Raw genomic sequence first — 17,264 nt, forward strand, 5'->3', positions numbered from 1 at the left:
ATTTAGCTCTTTTTTTTGGGTATTTGATATTTTTTCATAACTGTCAAACTTCTGATCTACACTTCCGGCACTTAAAAAAAAAAAGTTAATCTGGAGTCCTGATGTGACTCAACATTATTCTGTGCAGTTAACGAATGTTGTACGATTATTTCTAATCTTGAAATTTATTTCCATTTGCATTACATTCTGTCTTTTCCGTCCTCTTGCCGCCATTGTGCCACCCTGGAGTGATGCACGAGTCTACAGTTATATTAGTCTGTGTGGAAAAATGATGACGGCTGACCAATTGTTTCTTGTAATCGAATTATTCAATCAACCATTTCATCCCCATTTTTAATGGTAACCTTCAGTCGGAACAAGAATCCTAATGATTTTAAATATTATTGTTCAGTTCAATCAAGAATCTGAAAGATTTTGATACACATTAAAAAGACAACAAAGGTTAAAAAAAACAACGTTTGTTGTAAGCTCTATGCAAATCCATCCATCCATCCATTTTCTTGGCCGCTTTTCCTCACAAGGGTCGCGGGGGTGCTGGAGCCTATCCCAGCTGGCTTCGGGCAGGAGGCGGGGTACACCCTGAACTGGTTGCCAGCCAATCGCAGGGCACACAGAGACGAACAACCACACTCACAATCACACCTAGGGACAATTTGGAGTGTTCAATTAACCTGCCATGCATGTCTTTGGAATGTGGGAGGAAACCGGAGTACCCGGTGAAAACCCACGCAAGCACGGGGAGAACATGCAAACTCCACCCAGGTAGGCCGAAGCCCGGACTCGTCTATGCAAATCAATACTTTCAAATGTCTACTTTTAACTAGAAAGAGTTGTGCATTGTCAAAGCAAGAACCCAGCTGACTTTGTACAATATTCAGTCTAATCAGTTAGGTCACACGGTTTATTACGGTTATGGCCGCAGGTTCCTTAAGCCCCCACCCCCCATCCGTTTTTTTTCCCCAACCCGTTCATCCTCGCCGTTTGACGCCAAATCTCTCAACGCAGTCGGAGCTGCATAATGCAGGTGCAAATATTCAGCACAAACACAATGACTCATCCCGGCAGAGCAGCCGCAGAGGTGGCAAGGAGCCCCGCCGTCTGTGCTGAGATGAATGAGCGTCTGTCAATCTGTGCAGCCGTCACCACTGGTGCGGTGTGTTTGTCACCAGTGTGTTTGTCTATAGCGAGGCCCTGGCCCAAATGTTCTTATTTTGATTGACGCTCCAGTATCAAGCACAATTTAGAAGGAAATGAAATCGCAACCTCTTCCAGGAGCTGTTTCTTTAGTCTCTTACCCACAGAGACCTTGCAAAATGAACCACATCAGTGGAATAAAACAAGCATTTATACAGTCTTTGTTTTTCTTTTTGAGCCTTTGTTGGTCAAAATAGGTTGCAACCCCCCAACAAATTACTCTCTGACTGACTGGCCATTAAAGGGATTAGATCACTGTATTTTAAGACATTCCACAATTAACTATAGGCATATAATGATTAAATCTTGCCTTTTGTTACCATGGCGATGTAATTTTTTTAAGGAATATTAGGTGTTTTGCTGGTTATTTTTCTAACCCGGAAGTAAAGCGCCCTGTTCAGTAAAACCCCGACTCTCTCCGTGTAGTTGCTGCACCTCCTGGCGAGGAGAAGTAAAAAATAAAAATAAATCTGAGCGGGTCAAAACTGGGGACCTGCTGTTTACAGGACGAACCACTACACCATTCGTTCAGTTAGATTCAGCAGCGCAAAAGTTTTACTTGTCGTTTACACAAGTGTCAGCCAGAACAGATTTTAAGACGGCCAATTGTCATTGCATTGCACTTTTGTATTGCAAATGTGAAGGATAATTGATTGCTTTGAATTCATTTGGACAGAATGTTTACCGATAAAGGCTACTTTTGTCACTATCCTATGGAGGTCTTAGAGAAAGTGGGCGGGGTTGGGTCCTCACCTAATGACGTCACCAAGTGAGCACCCGCTCATTTTCTCAGGTTGGGAGGGGCTGGTGCTTTGCGAGCAGAATCACTTCGGAGATGTTTTTGGTGAGCAATTAGCATTTTAACATGGCTAAAAGCTCCAAAAAGTTGATTTGTCACGTTACTGTCCCTTTAAACACATTTTGTTTGGATTCATGCATTTGACATAGATACTAGTGCTGTGCTCAACACCATGACTTTCATGAGACTAGAACTTATCAAGTCACAAGACGAGACCAAGACTTATGGGAGTCGAGACCTAGTCAAGACCAAGACAGAGACAAGCGCAGACCAAAACTAAACCAAGACCAAACAATTATATTTTTAAATCCATGACAAGTTTGATTGCGCTGTTTAAATTAGAACAAAGATCCAAAGAAGAACTTGAGACTGCAGTATTTTGTGAGCTAAATGTGCACACTGGGGTCTCATAATGCCCCCTCTGCTAAAAACGCTCATTACAGGCGGGGTAGGGGGTTAGTAACACATTAATTTAACTTATTTGTTTTTCATACCAAGTGCTTCTAATTATCACATGAATGAATTGGAAGAATAGAACATCAGTGCTGGTCTCGACCAGTCTTGAAAGAAAATCCGGCCGGCCCCGGAGCCTACTTGGGTTGATCCTGCCGGTAGCATATGCTTGTCTCAAAGATTAAGCCATAAGTACACACGGCCCTTGCAGTGAAACTGCGAATCGCTCATTAAATCAGTTATGATTGCTACTTGGATTTTCTGTAGCAATTCTAGAGCTAATTCATGCAAATGTGAACAGACCGCGGGAGCATTTATCAGACCCATAACCCATGCTGGGGTCCTCCCGCCTCAAAGGGTATGATAATGCAGACCAGCTTCTCTTCATTAAAAAAGAACCTGCCACTCACCTTTTTTCTTAGAAAACCAAGTCCAGCGTAAAGAGGAGAAAGAGATGGTGTGATAATGAATCACATTTGTTGTCCTGACAGCTTTATTTTAGAACTGAACTGGTTTGTGTTACAGGCTACATTTAACTGAAATCCGTGACAAGAATCTGATTCTGACAGTATGAGCCAAAATATCAGTTTCACGGTATTGCAATTAAAGCTCTAAAATGTATTAATGTATTTTAAAATGCTTGGGTGAATAACTTCTTTCCATTGGGTGTGCTCCTTATGTATGTTAGTACACAAGAAATCAAGTTCATTGTTTATATAAATATTTATTAATAAAGTAAAGTAAAGTAAAGTACTTCTCTGCTTTTCTTGGATATGCAAAGTAATGTCAGAACTGAAAAGAACTGATGTTAGCCATGCAAGCTAGTTATGGTATGTTAGCTAGGTAGCCACCTAGCTAGTGGATTAGTCAAATCGTAATTATTTCACCAATTGAAGACACACTAACTAATTTAAATGGTTGTGAACATTCATTTCAACAAATCATTATAGTAATATTGATGGGTTTTACACCCGTAAATATTGTATATGATATTGTATTGAAGTAGCCTTTTGCCTACTACCGCAGCCACTTGTTACTAAAGCATGTTTTGCATATCCTTCCTCCAGCAAGATATTGTTAAAAAAGAGTATCAGGGTTCCCAGAGTACCCCAAATCAATACCATCTACCGCTAAGTACCACTAATGAAAAGTTTAAGCTGGAGTCGGATCATGTCGACAAAACTGAAAAACATGAAGTTTGATGTTAAAATGTCAGTAATGACAAGTTGTTACTTTTAAAAGTGTTATTCTTGACTGAAACCCGTTCCATGTTAATGAACACTTTGTGTTTTTGAAAACACATTTTCATCACAAGCGCAAGACGTGAGGGTATTATCGAGTATCGGCACATGGTATAAGCCAATATTCAAATGTAGGTACAAGGGTGCCTTGAGATACAAGTTCATTTATTTCTGTAACTCAAAACACTCATATAGCACTCGATAATATAGATAAATAAAATATAAAGAATAGGGCATCATGATGTTGCTGAAACACAATTCATTGTGCTGCTAGTTCTGGTGTGACCGTCCTGATTACCAGAGGGCAGTAAAACAGTCATACACACAAAAACAAAGAAGAAGAAGAATAGTACTTTGTACTAAAACTACCACTACTACTACTATTACTACTTTAAGTGACTCAGTAAGACAATGAAATACTAGTAATTTTTGGTAAAGAATGAAGAATTCATGCCCGTGAGTATTGTCTGTCTTTATGTGATCCACTGTTCACATTCAAATGTACTTTCTAAAACTATCAATGCTAAATGCTAGTACATGCTACATGCATGTAGTATGCTAGTATGTCGTTTTTCTGGCGTTAGTTAGCTTTAAGCTATGCGGACCTTCCTAAGGCAAAGCTGCGGTTAACTCCCAAGCCGGGTCACTTGTATCTCAAGGGACCCAATTTCTTGTATTTGTAGCAATACTCCTTTGTATGGTAATAGAGAATACCTATAAGTAGTTGCGATTGCATTCAACACTGCAGCTCAGTCGCAGAGAAGTGCCGGGTGTGAAACTTCACACCCCTGTCACGGGTATCACAGAACACCCTCACCCACAGCCGCCGTCCCACCTAAGCTGCACTGCGACAGCCATTAAGTGATTATTCGGGCGGAGAAAATCGACTGGGGAATTCCGTTACTGTTAATTTCACGGTTGCGATGCGTTCTTAAAATGAGCGCGAGGAGGAATAATAAGTTCTTTTGTGAATGCAGGGAAAATAATGGTCCAAGTAATGAAAAAAAAAAAACAAGGCTGCTCACTCATGTGATTAAGGTGTTGTGAATGTCGGAGGACGCTCCTCGCCTACGTCGCCATGCTCGATGCAATTGGAAGGATGCCAGCTGCTGTTGTTGTTCTACATTCTCCACATCCATCTTGCGCTTGTACAAGCAAAAGTAATATTTTTAACTTTCATGCTGCAAAAAAATAATAATAAAATGTGTGACGGAGTGCTTTTAGTTAGAGAATGTCAGCATACTAAATTGGATCATGCATCAACAACACCTGAGAGAGCAGCCGTAAATGCGTGTGCAATGGCTGTGTTGTGTACCTTCTTTTTTATACTGTGGATTATTTCTAGTTGTTGTGTTTATTTTCTATTGTGCAAGTTTATCTAATGATACCTGGAAGGAATGACTGCATTGCAATTCATGTATGACAAATGTTTTATTAAATTGCTATTTTGGCGAAGACAGCTGACAATCTTTACTTCGTATTAATAAACCAAGTGTGGACAAATTAACTCTGTATAAAGAGGAATTCAACCCCCCCAAAATTATTTACAACAATATGCTCTATTCAGCCCCAACAGTCTAAACATGGCATTTTGATTAATATCCCATTTTTGGAATAGGAACTATGAAACAAAATCCAGCCATTTTTATCCATCTCAGGTGGCGGCCATTTTGCCACTTGCTGTCAACAGAAAATGACATCACAGTTGCTCACGCATGACCAAATTCAGACAACAGGTGAGCCGTGATTGGTCATTATATGACCCTGTAGCAACTTTGATGTCATTTTCAGTTGACAGCAAGCGGCAAAATGGCTGCCCCCTGAAATGAATAAAAATGGAGGTGGGGGGCGGGGGGTTCCTGCTAAGTAAATATTCGACTAGTGGGGATGCATGGAACATATTATTGGAAAGAAAATGTTTCGGTTGACTTTCCATTTAAGCATTCCTTGTCCATAGTTAATAACGACTTAATGTGCGCTATCGACACCTAGAGGACTGAAGCGGAACAGCAAGACTTTGTAGCTTCCAGTTGAAGTGCGAGTCAGTGTTTATGTGCTGCATGATGATAGCATTTTGCATTTCATCTTGGAGACGTGTTTGTGACGTGGTCATGCAGTCGTGTTTTAGGTCATCTGCTGTCATTCGTCAGCTTTTTTTGGGAGGGGGGGGGGGGGGGGACAAAGATGAACACGTGCCCACAGTGTATTGCCGTGGCCTCCGGGGCAAGATGAAGGATGACACGTACATCATCAATTCATCATCTTCACGCCGACACTCTTTCTAAGGATAGGTGGAGCAGAACTTGTGCTCTCTCAAAAGAGCAACACAAACAGAACGTTGTTTAATAGGCTGACTGTCAAAATAAAGACAGAAAATCCAAATCCCCGCAAGTTCATTGTTTATTTGGTGCAACTGAAAACTGCATCATAATAAATATATATATTTATTTATTTATTTTATTTTTAAAGTAATAATAATTTGTCGAAAAGCTAGCAAAAAAATTGTGTTTTAAAGCTAACTGACCTTTTGGTCATTGCGGGTTCGGTTATGCAAATACTGCACTTAATGGATATCAAAATAAATTGTCATAAACATGAATTTGCCAGCCATAATTTGCTGCTAAAGACTCGTTTGAGGTTATATTTGATCCCAGTTTCAAAATAAAAAAATAGGTGGGTTAAATTAGATTAATACTACTATCCTCAAAAATGTTAAGCTACCTGACTTTTATTTTTGTCAGTCAACGTTTGACGCTAGTAAAGCTCTTGTTTTTCTGTAGATTTGAGCAAATTTATCCCCATTTTGAATCTAAGAAACCCGTATGAGCGGAACCAACCTTTTGGTCATGTGGTTACATTAGATACTTTTTTGATTCTAGGGCTGCAACTAATAATTATTTTATTTATCTGTTGATTATTCTTTTGATTACTCTTTGACTCATATTTAAAAATATATTATGTATTTGCATCCCTTTATTGAAAAAGAGGACATTATTTCAAACTTATAATATTACTCAGTTATTGGTTTGATCCGTAATGTCGAAAAAAGAGCAAAAATGTTGATCATTTGTTTAAAATAGCACAAATAATGTATAAAGTATCTACTCTGCCACAGTACTCAGAAGCTGTTTGAAATTAGAGAGAGTCCTAACAACAAATATTATTAAGCAAAGGTGTGTTTCTGTAAAAGGTGTTAATGGTATGGTAATGATTTTGGAACTGACCTGAAAAGATGTCAGTCACTTGCTGAATTAAAAAAATTGTTTAAGAGCAAAGTTTTAAAAAATGACTTACGTCAGTCATGAGCTGTTAAAAATGTATATATGCTGTAATTTATTTGGTTGTATCGGTATTAGTGTAATGAAAATTGTATATGTGAATATGAGGATATGATTTATAAATGTATTATGGTATATGCCTATGAATTCCATGTACATACTGTATGTTGCTGGCAAATGTGCGTATGTTACAGTGCACTTGTATATATGATTCCTTTTGTTGAAATACATGACCTTATCATTTTATCCACATAAAATGAATAAGGGGTTGGACTAGAGAAGTATTTAACTTCCTCCTACCCCTTTTGAACATATAACTCTTTTCTTTCTTCCTATTTTTGTTTTCTTTTTTTACTTCAATTTATATTTCAGACTTGTAATGTGTTTTCTTTATGTTTATATGTTGAATAAAACCAAACTTAAAAAAAAAAAAAAGCAGTAAAAGCAGATGTTTGGAAAAGTCCTATTTTGATTAATTCTAATTTCTCAGATCATTATTCGATTATCATAACAGTTTTGATTATTGATTAGTTGTCAGTTAATCAATTGATTGTTGTTCCTCTCAATGATAAAAAAAAAAAGGGAAATTCTGCTAATACAGTACTTGCCATGTGATGTAAGCCAACTTTCATTTTCACTGTTTGACCCAAGTAAAACTAGCAGTTTTTAGGACACTTTTTTTCTTTTAGGTGAAAAACCAATCCCGGTTTCGAAAAAGAACCCGAACTTTTGAGCCACATCTCGCAAAGCTTGGCATAGGAACAATGATTGATAATGATGACGTTTTTTTTGTTTCTTCTTCTTCCTGATTTCTTAAATTGCAAGCTCAGGACATAAAGCCATTCTACACTTTCTTTCCCCAAATTCTAGGGTGAACATCAATCCCAACTTTGCCATTCAGCAACTTGTCAAAGAGGAGTAAATTGTGCAGCATTGAGCAGTTAGACATGTGCATTCAACAGTTTAGAGAAGGTCAAATCAAAGTTCACTTGTAAAGGTTACAACATACAGTGCATTTGAGCTTCATCCTGAAATTTCACACACACTGCATTAAATGCCAGCCTGCCTACCAGGTCTAGAGAATTACGGATAATTGGAAAGTTTACCCGTGTGTGAGGAAGCAACTAGGAATAAGCTCCCAGCTGAGCGGCTGATGATGTAACAGTAATTAAAGTGCAATTAATATATTGGTTGGCTCAAATTTTCTTCAGGTTTCATAGGAAAACATTAAAAGGATAGAACCTTCCTTTTTGGCGTGCGTGGCGTGGTGGGCGTCCGATTGCATTACCGTGTATCAATTCATCAGGATTAGACGGCCTCCATTCCACTGAAGTGGATTAAAGCAGGGCCCTCCCGTGTTGACGGGCGCAAATGTGATTCTTGCGAGCCAGCACAAGTGTGAAAAATCTCATTTGAATTTGTCGGACGGGCTGGGCTTGGCCGCCCATGCGAATATGTCTCTTTTGATGAAAGGCGGCGGGAAGCGTGTGTTATTTAAAGCCCGTGTCGTGTTATCTCAGGAAGGTATAGGCGCCTTCCCGACCGCCACTTGGCCGAGACGGTGGAAAATTGTTTGCGAGAGTGTGAGCACGTGCTGAAGGGGATAAATAACACATTCCCCATCCTGCGTGCAAATCTCCTGTTAGAATGAAATATCATAGGAAGAAGTCATTGTGTGACGCATGAGGAGTGAGAGAAGATGCGGTACGTTCAGATTATGATTCATTTTCATGTAGTATGTATCTTTTTAATGGCATTAATGCGAGAATACAGTGGAATACGTCTTTTGAGTAATCCCTTGACTTTTCAGTACCCCAATTTACGAGTTTGAATTATGAGCTAATGATTTGTCTTTTTTTTTTGCTCAGTGTTGCAAGCCAAAATTTGAGTTCAACAAAATGATGACATTCACATGAAGCTACTCTGATTCCATAATGAGGGAGGCGTTGGCATTTCAATTTATTCCAATTTTCACATGTAGTTCCCCTTTGAATGTCAAAATCCACACTTTACGAGACCCCATTTCAGTTAGTCTTTGTGCGTTCACAGTTTTAGTTTGGCTATTTTGTGGCTTTCTGGTTAGCAAGCTGGTGCTAGCTAGAAATGAGTCATGTGGCTAACCAAGCATGATTCAACATTACTGGTTTTATTTTGACAGCATTTTACTTCCTGTCAGCTTGATACCAGTACCAGGCAACATATCAGTTAACATGTTGTTTTGGATTTTCTGCATTTTGTGTGTGTGGCCAATCTGTTTGCAATGTATGACAAGTGAATGGTGACTACTCATTAGCTAGCTAGCTTGTGAGCGACTGACTGGCTAGCTAGCTGCCGCCATATGCTTGTCACTTGTGTTCAAAAAGTGAAGTGTTTTATTTTGTGTGTACGTGAGTGTTGTGTTTTTCACACTGTATCAGCAGTTGCTTTCATGTAATAATTGTACTATTAACATCAAGAGAGTTATAAGAGTATAATTTTTATTAGACCAAAATGTGTGTGTGTGTGGGGGGGTTAGCACACAGCAGCACAAATGCCTGCTGACTGCACAATTCATCTCTATACATAAACGTGCGCGGAAACACAAACAGTAACCGACAGTCAATGTTTACTTGTTTGAGGAGGCTGTTGCTGCTGAGGTCCACATCTCCCAGCATGCCGCTGCTGTTGATTACCACGCTGTGTGTTGCTATATGCGTATGCTTTTTGGGAACTGTCAGAAGTTCTCAAAGAACAAAGTCCTAAAGCATCACTAAGTGTCTTATAGATGATTTGACTTTGACATAAACGCATCAGTCGTGAAAGTTTCATTCGCTCCGTGACCACACTCATAACTCAAGGCACTTGTATCTCAAATCATCTTTCCCCATTGAAATGAATGAAAATGCCATTAATTACCTCCGAATAGAAATTGTGATGTATATTTTAAAAACAAAAATTAAATTGTATTTATAATTACATAGTGTAATAATATATAATTAAATAAAATGTAAATAATTAAACAATTTGTGCATTGGATTTAATCATGCAATTCATTCCCACTTATGTTGTTTTTAACCTTTATTATACTTATAGCATTTTATTTTCCACACTTTTTTGCCGTGCAATAACTCCCACATAAAACTTCCGATTTACACCGTTCAAATTATCTAAAAAAGTCACGCCTTCCTGGGAATGCATTGTCTGTCAAACGCATTCCACATGCATTGTGATATTATGACATGATAAGTCCACTCAGTGGGTAGTGCGGCGGAGCTTTAACTGGTAAACAGGAAGCGATGGTTGGAATCCCACTTTAGACAGATTGCAGTAAATTTTCTTTTTATTCATTTGTCGTTCAACTACTATTAATAATTTGTCATTTTCACATAATTCATCTTTCAATTTACTAAATCATAGCAATTCATAAGAATTGTGAACCATGAATATGAGGTGGATTTCTGTACTTAAAACATTGCCTATAGAAGTTAATGATGGCGTGAAGTTAGACTGAATTATTTCACTGAACATTACTTTCAACGGGCTCTTTTTTCTATATTTGCAATCAGTACAGATTGTGATCTCTGATATGCGCTGTGGTTTCATACACATCTCCCCTTTTTGCTAACATGCTCAGGCACACACACCATTTTCCATAAGCCTCACTGATTGAGGTTTGCTCGCTCCGCCCTTCAGATTTACAGTAATGGCGGCAGAGCAAAGAAGGCGGGATGGAGGTTGGGTGAGTTGGGAGGGACGGTGCTGGGCAGGAAGAAAGGCCCAGAGAAAGTGTGGGATGGATGGGGGTTTTAACACCAGCGGGATGGCTGGATGGCACGTGATGACTTGAAAGGCGAAGCGGTTGGGGAGGGAAGGAGGAGGAGGAGGTGTGAGTGACGGAGGATACAAACATCCTCCATTAACAGCTTATAAAGGACCAATTTGTCCTGTTTCATCTTCCGCCTCTACCTCCCAGGCCAGAGGATGAAAAGCAAGGTGGGCGGGGGCGGGTTCAGGTTGCAGAGGTTACAGATGCTGGCGGCTTTTTACGAGTAGTTTTGATGTGACGGGCGATAAATCTTCACCAGCACGGACGCCACGGGAGCCATGAACACTCTCTCACAGACACACACACCAAGACACACAGTCCACAATATACGCAAACATCATTCTTCCTGACTTGCAGATTGAATCTATTTGTCATTTGTCCACTTTCCGCAGAATGAGTTATTTGGCCAAAGGCTTTACAAGTGTGCGTATGAGGGGGTCCACCACATAAGCACATTGGATCGAATATAGCTCCAATCCACGTTCATGTTTTATGCATGCAGAGGAAACACTGTTTACAACAGTGATCGGTCTTTACTGGTGTCCTACCTTCATGAACACACCGCTTACTGTTATCATGATCGGATTCCACAGCTTGAAAATGTTTGAGAGCTTATTATAACGCACAATGAAACACACACATATCAATTACACATCTAAAATTTTGACACAATTCAACAGGTCTTCCAACACCGCCAGCTGAACATTGTCCCACGAACACGGAAAAAGTCAACATGATGTCACACAAAAATTTGCCGCATTATCTGTAATTGGGAAGAACAGAAGTTTAGTAGTGGGTGGTGTCTGGTCGGTGCTGGATTTCACTTTCCTTTCTTTTCTTTGGTCCTTCCTCGGGTCTCCTGACGGCCTCACGGCTCTGGCTGGGTTCTGAAGTGTTCGGTTTAGGTAAACGGTATGGGATTTTTAATAGCTTTTAGGTGAACTAATGAATACACACTCGCACACACGCACATGCACATACACATTCTCACCCACATAAAAAATATGTAAAAAAAATAAAAATAAATTAAAAAGAGAGAGCAATGATGATGACATGTAAAATCGGTAAAATTACCATTTACAATAGGTGCCGGAATCATTTGCAATCAGCTATTAGCATTAGGTATAAAGTGTAAATTAGCAAAACATAATGTAATGGCTAGCCTGCTAGCAAACATCTGCTCTACAGTAAACTACACATTTCACCGTCAAAAGAGCATTCATTGCCAACAAGTGATTTGGAGATTTATTCCCAAATACAGAATTGAGGATAGTTGCTGAAAACATGGTCATCGGCCAAAGACTGAGAATTAAAACATGTGGAACTAAGTGCAGTGTGAACCACTTGGGAGTCTGACCAGAGTCACACCAACAGAGTGCAGTTACAGTTGTGCTCGAAAGTTTACACTCCCTTTGGGTATTTAAACTTATCAGCACAACTGAACTAAAAGAAGTCAACTTCTCGCCAAAGAGTTTGCCCAACAACACAATGCCATTAAGACGTTGCTTATTGACACAAAAATGCTATCAATAGTCACCAAAATTCACATGCTCATGTCAATGTCAACCTTTGAAAAATACCAAAACACAGTATTTTGGATTTTATGGGCATAAGGCTTGTTTCTCACCATACAGTGCACTTATAAGTTTACATACCCCTACGATATGTAAACTTTCAACTAAAACTGTAGCTAGCTAGCTAAGCCCTACAGTACACACCAAAAATGCATATTCCCTTCGGATAGTCCGTTGGCGTGGTCGCTTTGGAGCGCCTCGTTGTCAGCCTTGAGTGCACACTTAACACGAAGAGAAGGGGAAAGAGTGAGGAGAGGAAATAAAAATGACAGCCAGCATGTGGGCAGGGACTTTTTTTTTTTTCACAAATTTTACATAATTAGCCTTTTTTTTTATCATTCAAATTTGATAGAGTTGTTAAGTTTTTTTTTCAGTTGTGTGTCACATTAAAAATATTTTTTTTTCATTTTAGGGACTATAATGATCAGGTCATTTCTTGTATGCCTGTTATTACACCAGGTCGTTTTTTTAATCAACTTACCTGTTGAAATACAATTTACTCCTAGTATTTCCATTCTAAACGATTTACCTGAAAACATATTTTTGAGTGACACTGCCCACATTCATACTAAAGATGGCAATTTTTCCAGATTATTATCATATTTTCACCATCATATTACATTAGTATGCAATTTCCCCAATTAAAGAAAAAAAATTCCATTTAACAGACAATCTACGGTTTCTTCAAGTGTTTACAGTGTCGATAGTCTGGCATTTTTTCCCGCCGCACAGTGTCGCAGCGCTGCAGTCGTCAACAACACCACCAACCGGCTGTTGCTTCCCGTGCATGCTCAGACTCCTGATGCTCTACCCAACTCCCCTACGCCACACTCTTAGGACCCCAGCGGCACAGAAGCGGGAGACAAACTTGGCGGGAATGCGAGTGTCGAGCTCGGGTGCGAGCAGATGGAGTGTGACTGTGCGCCGGTAGCTCACATGAAGAGGCCGAGATAATTGCCTGCAGCTAATCCGCCGCGCACTCCAAAACGGTTGGTTAGACGAAAAAGAAGTCAACTTCTCGCCAAAGAGTTTGCCCGACAACACAATGCCATTAAGGCTGGCAGCCATGTTTAATCATATTAATCACTGATTCCCAAACACCCTCATCAGGTGTGTGGCAGGAAACTTGGGATTTTTTTTTTTTTCTTTTTTTTTTTTGACAACTGCCTTTTTTCATGGAAACGCACATTGGAGCTTTATCCGAATTGAAGATTTTTTTTTTAATTATACAAAATATATATTATTTAAAAAAAAAAATCCTAATTTTCCCAGTGCATTTGGGTGGGTGTCAATTTCACACATTGTTTTGTTATTCACAGGCCAGCACGTGTTTTGTCCATATTTAAAATAGCATGTTTGTATTTATAAATCTGATTAGCGGGTATGAGGTCCTATGTGGCCCCCCAGTGGCACTGATGATAAATTGTGGCCCCCTCCATCATTCAACTTGACCATCCCTGGCTTAAGCTATAAGAAGCCACACACCAGGATGCACAACGACCAGTGCACCAGCACGCTACCAGTATACAACTACCATACACCAGTACGCCTCTGAATGGGGGGATCTCGACCCCTGGTCGCCCGCCATTCATTCCAATGCCACACATCTCTATGTGGCTGTTCTTTCACTGGGTAAAAAGGAGTTCAATAAATGAAAGGTAATATTCGCCTTTTCCCCAAAGGCCTACCTTTAATTGTGTCCTATTTCAAGCGAATACACTGTTAGTCAATTCTAAGTATGCTCACGCTAAACAGTCTCCAATGCGCACAAAGAGCTTTGCCATCTACATATTCATACATGAAATTCATACATGATATTCATACATGATCGCTGATTGTCTGCCGTATGATAATGTGGCAACCGGGGAGCGATTGCATTCTAAAATGAGAAGATGTCAGATTAGACGGCGTTTTTTATTAGGAGCCTCCTTCAATTTCCTCCTTGTTATTATTCATAGGATAAATAAATTGCTGTTTTGACAGATCTCCAATTCTCAAAAATCAAAACGTTGTGCAGGCGATTTTTTAAATTATTATTATTCAGACCTCATAACCGCTTTCATCTAGCAACATGAGATTTGTCAGAGATGCCTATCATAAGTAGACGTGCAAAAAAAAGTTTCAAGAGGCCAAGCCCAAAACACACACAAGATGTCTGCCATTTTGATTTAAAGCAGCCATTTTAGAATGTTTTTTTCTTAAGGAATTCCTTCAAAGATTTAATCCCACTTGCTATTTGCTACTAAGATTGAACTTTACATACTGGACAGATGGATGACGCAAAATTGTGAAAGGTTGGATTTTTCAGAATGATGTATGCCGAAAAATACCAAAGTTTCAACAAGCCATGACTGATAAGGCATAGGAAGTGTGTCATTTTGGTCAGAAGCTAATTTAGGCGAAGTTATTGAGGTTATTCAAAGATGACTTTATCTGACAGATTTACTTGACCAAATTTGAATCTTGTATACCAGACAGATACACAAAAGAGTGAAACATATACGTTATTGTGTGGGTGGTGAAATTGAATGACAAAATCCAAAATGCCATGTCTGAAAACAGCCATCCTGGACTTTTCTTGGTGTCCTCGAAAGATGAACTTTTCCTTGAAATTGTGTCCAACTCGTGCCAAGTTTGACGATCACAAACCAACATCCATCATTTCTCGCGGGAATAGCATAGCAGCAAAGTTAAGTGACTCTTCATGAAACATGAAACTCCACAAGGTCAGACCTTGACCAAATGCGCTAACTGATGCCAAGATTTCCTCCAAACTCGGAATACTTGCATCAAGTCCTCGCATCGAGTCTTCCTCATGTGGACGATGTCAATACAAATCAGCGAGTGGCAACATCCCGGAAGCTACTAAAGTTTGACAGGAAAAGCCTTCCCGCAAAACAAACATTTGCTGCAACAATACAACAAAGAAGCAAAATCTTACCTCCCAACGCTTGTTTCATAACGAAATTCATGCTGATGGCTTTTTATTCCCTGCCTGGTCGGAGCGATGTCACATTCAAAAGTTGCAGGCCAGTAGAAGTCCCGAGATCTGAAAAGAAAAGGATGAATGGATTTCTTTGTGGTGGATCACAATGAAGTACATCTCGGCCAAAGGTTCACATCCAATAATGCACTACGGCACAGCGTCAGCGCGAAACCTGTGAGCAATCTGTAGTCGAAATGTGAGAACAAACCAGTGCGCTTACTGACACACAACCCCATCGCACAATCTGCCCACAGAATCTAGTACACACAACCTCTACACAAACACTTCGACAGCCAATCGCATGCTGTACAACCATCAAACATTTTAAATATCAGACACAAACACAAAACTACCAGTACACAATCTTCGCGCAATTCCACACTCAACTTGCACACACAAAACGCAATCACACCACATTTTACACTCAACTCACTAAAACTAAAACACACAACCTTCGCACAATTAACTTACATAATTTACTAACAATTTACTGACAAATAACCTTCATTAAAATTTACAAAAAAAGAACACTTGACCTCCATACAATTTACAAATAAGCTTCAACTTCAAAACAACAAAACCCACTCTCAGCTTCCTCACTCAACACACAATCACGCCACCAGCACACAATCATTACACTACCAGTACACAATTCACACACAACACACACCAGCACTGTCCGTACACTATTGCCACACGGCACAGCAGTTCATATTTTACACACCATCTGCATAAAGTGCATGCAATGAATACACAACCTTCACAACCATACAATTTACTAACAAATACCACACCACCATCACAAAACTACTACACACTCGCCACCAGCACACTTCTAGTACACACACCAGCTTACAAACAACACACTAGCATTACACGATTGACACACAAACACACAATCAAGACGAGTGTGCTTGGTATATGTGTTTTCCTCTTACTAAGGGTGTGTGACCTCTGCTTGTGTATGTGCGCGTGCGAGAGAGAGCACGGGTCACCACCAACGGACTTGAAGGGCGGAAAGTGAACGCAGGCGTGTGTGCATGTGTGCGCGCGCGTGCCCAGATGATGCTTGTGGTCAAACTTTCCATCCTAACCTCCGTCGCCTTCTTCACCTTTTTACAAAAGCCGCTCGTGCACGCCACTCCCCCTCTACCCGGGCTCGCGCGTGCATGTGTAGCGACGTGCGCGCGGAAAAACGTCTCGAAGGCGGTTTCAGCACCGCCGCGAGTGGACAACTCCGTCGCCCACGCAACATCGGCATCGGCATCGAACGTCGATTAATTAATTACCTGCGTTCTGCACGGAGGAAAAGGAAGAAGAAGTTGTCCTAGCAGCTGGTCGCTCGGATCGTCTGCACGAGAAGAAGAAGGCAGAGGAAGAGTAGGAAAATGAGGAGGAGGACGTCCTTGCTGCTGCCTGCACGAGTGGAGAGCGAGGAGGAGGAGGAAGAGGAGCTGGTGGTGGTGTATAGAGTAGGATGAGGCTCACACCGTGACAGGATGGAGAGAGTGAAATACAGGAGGGGGAACGTCCCGCTAACGACCCCACTACTTCTTCCTCTCTCTCTCTCTCTCTCTCTCTCTCTCTCTGTCTGTCCACGCCCCCTCCCAACATGGCCGGACAGAGCCATCAATCAAGCGTTAAAGGTTTTGATCACACACTCACACACGTTTTATTCTTCATTTGCCTTTATTAGGTTAGTGCAACAGGCCCTTGCACCATGTATGGATTAAAGAAACCCTAAAAAAATAATAATTTTAAACTCACTTTTATTGGTTGGTTAGTTGGTTACTCTATTAGCTCTTTTGTTGGTAGGTTATTATAGCCTATTTAGTCACTGAAGTGTTATTTTGTTAATCAATTTGTCAGTTACTGGGTTGCAAGTTAGTTAGTTAGTCAATCAGTCAGCAGTCTTGTTTTGAGTAATCAGTTAG

The 17,264-nt window shown here is 40.2% G+C and overlaps 1 protein-coding gene across 1 annotated transcript in view; it reads right to left on the reverse strand.

Moving 5' to 3' along the window:
* Positions 1-16,881, reverse strand: part of LOC144059297 (complexin-2-like) — a 56,751-nt gene extending 39,870 nt beyond the window's left edge. Inside the window, exons 1-2 of the mRNA XM_077578280.1 lie at positions 16,620-16,881; positions 15,286-15,393 (exon numbers count right to left, since the gene is read on the reverse strand). Of these exons, the coding sequence (XP_077434406.1) occupies positions 15,286-15,316 (31 nt within the window). The 5' untranslated portion in view covers positions 15,317-15,393; positions 16,620-16,881. The remainder of the gene's footprint in view (positions 1-15,285; positions 15,394-16,619) is intronic.
* Between the last annotated feature and the right edge of the window lie 383 nt (positions 16,882-17,264).

The sequence above is a fragment of the Vanacampus margaritifer genome, chromosome 10 (assembly GCF_051991255.1).
Source record: "Vanacampus margaritifer isolate UIUO_Vmar chromosome 10, RoL_Vmar_1.0, whole genome shotgun sequence".
Taxonomy (NCBI): Eukaryota; Metazoa; Chordata; class Actinopteri; order Syngnathiformes; family Syngnathidae; genus Vanacampus; species Vanacampus margaritifer.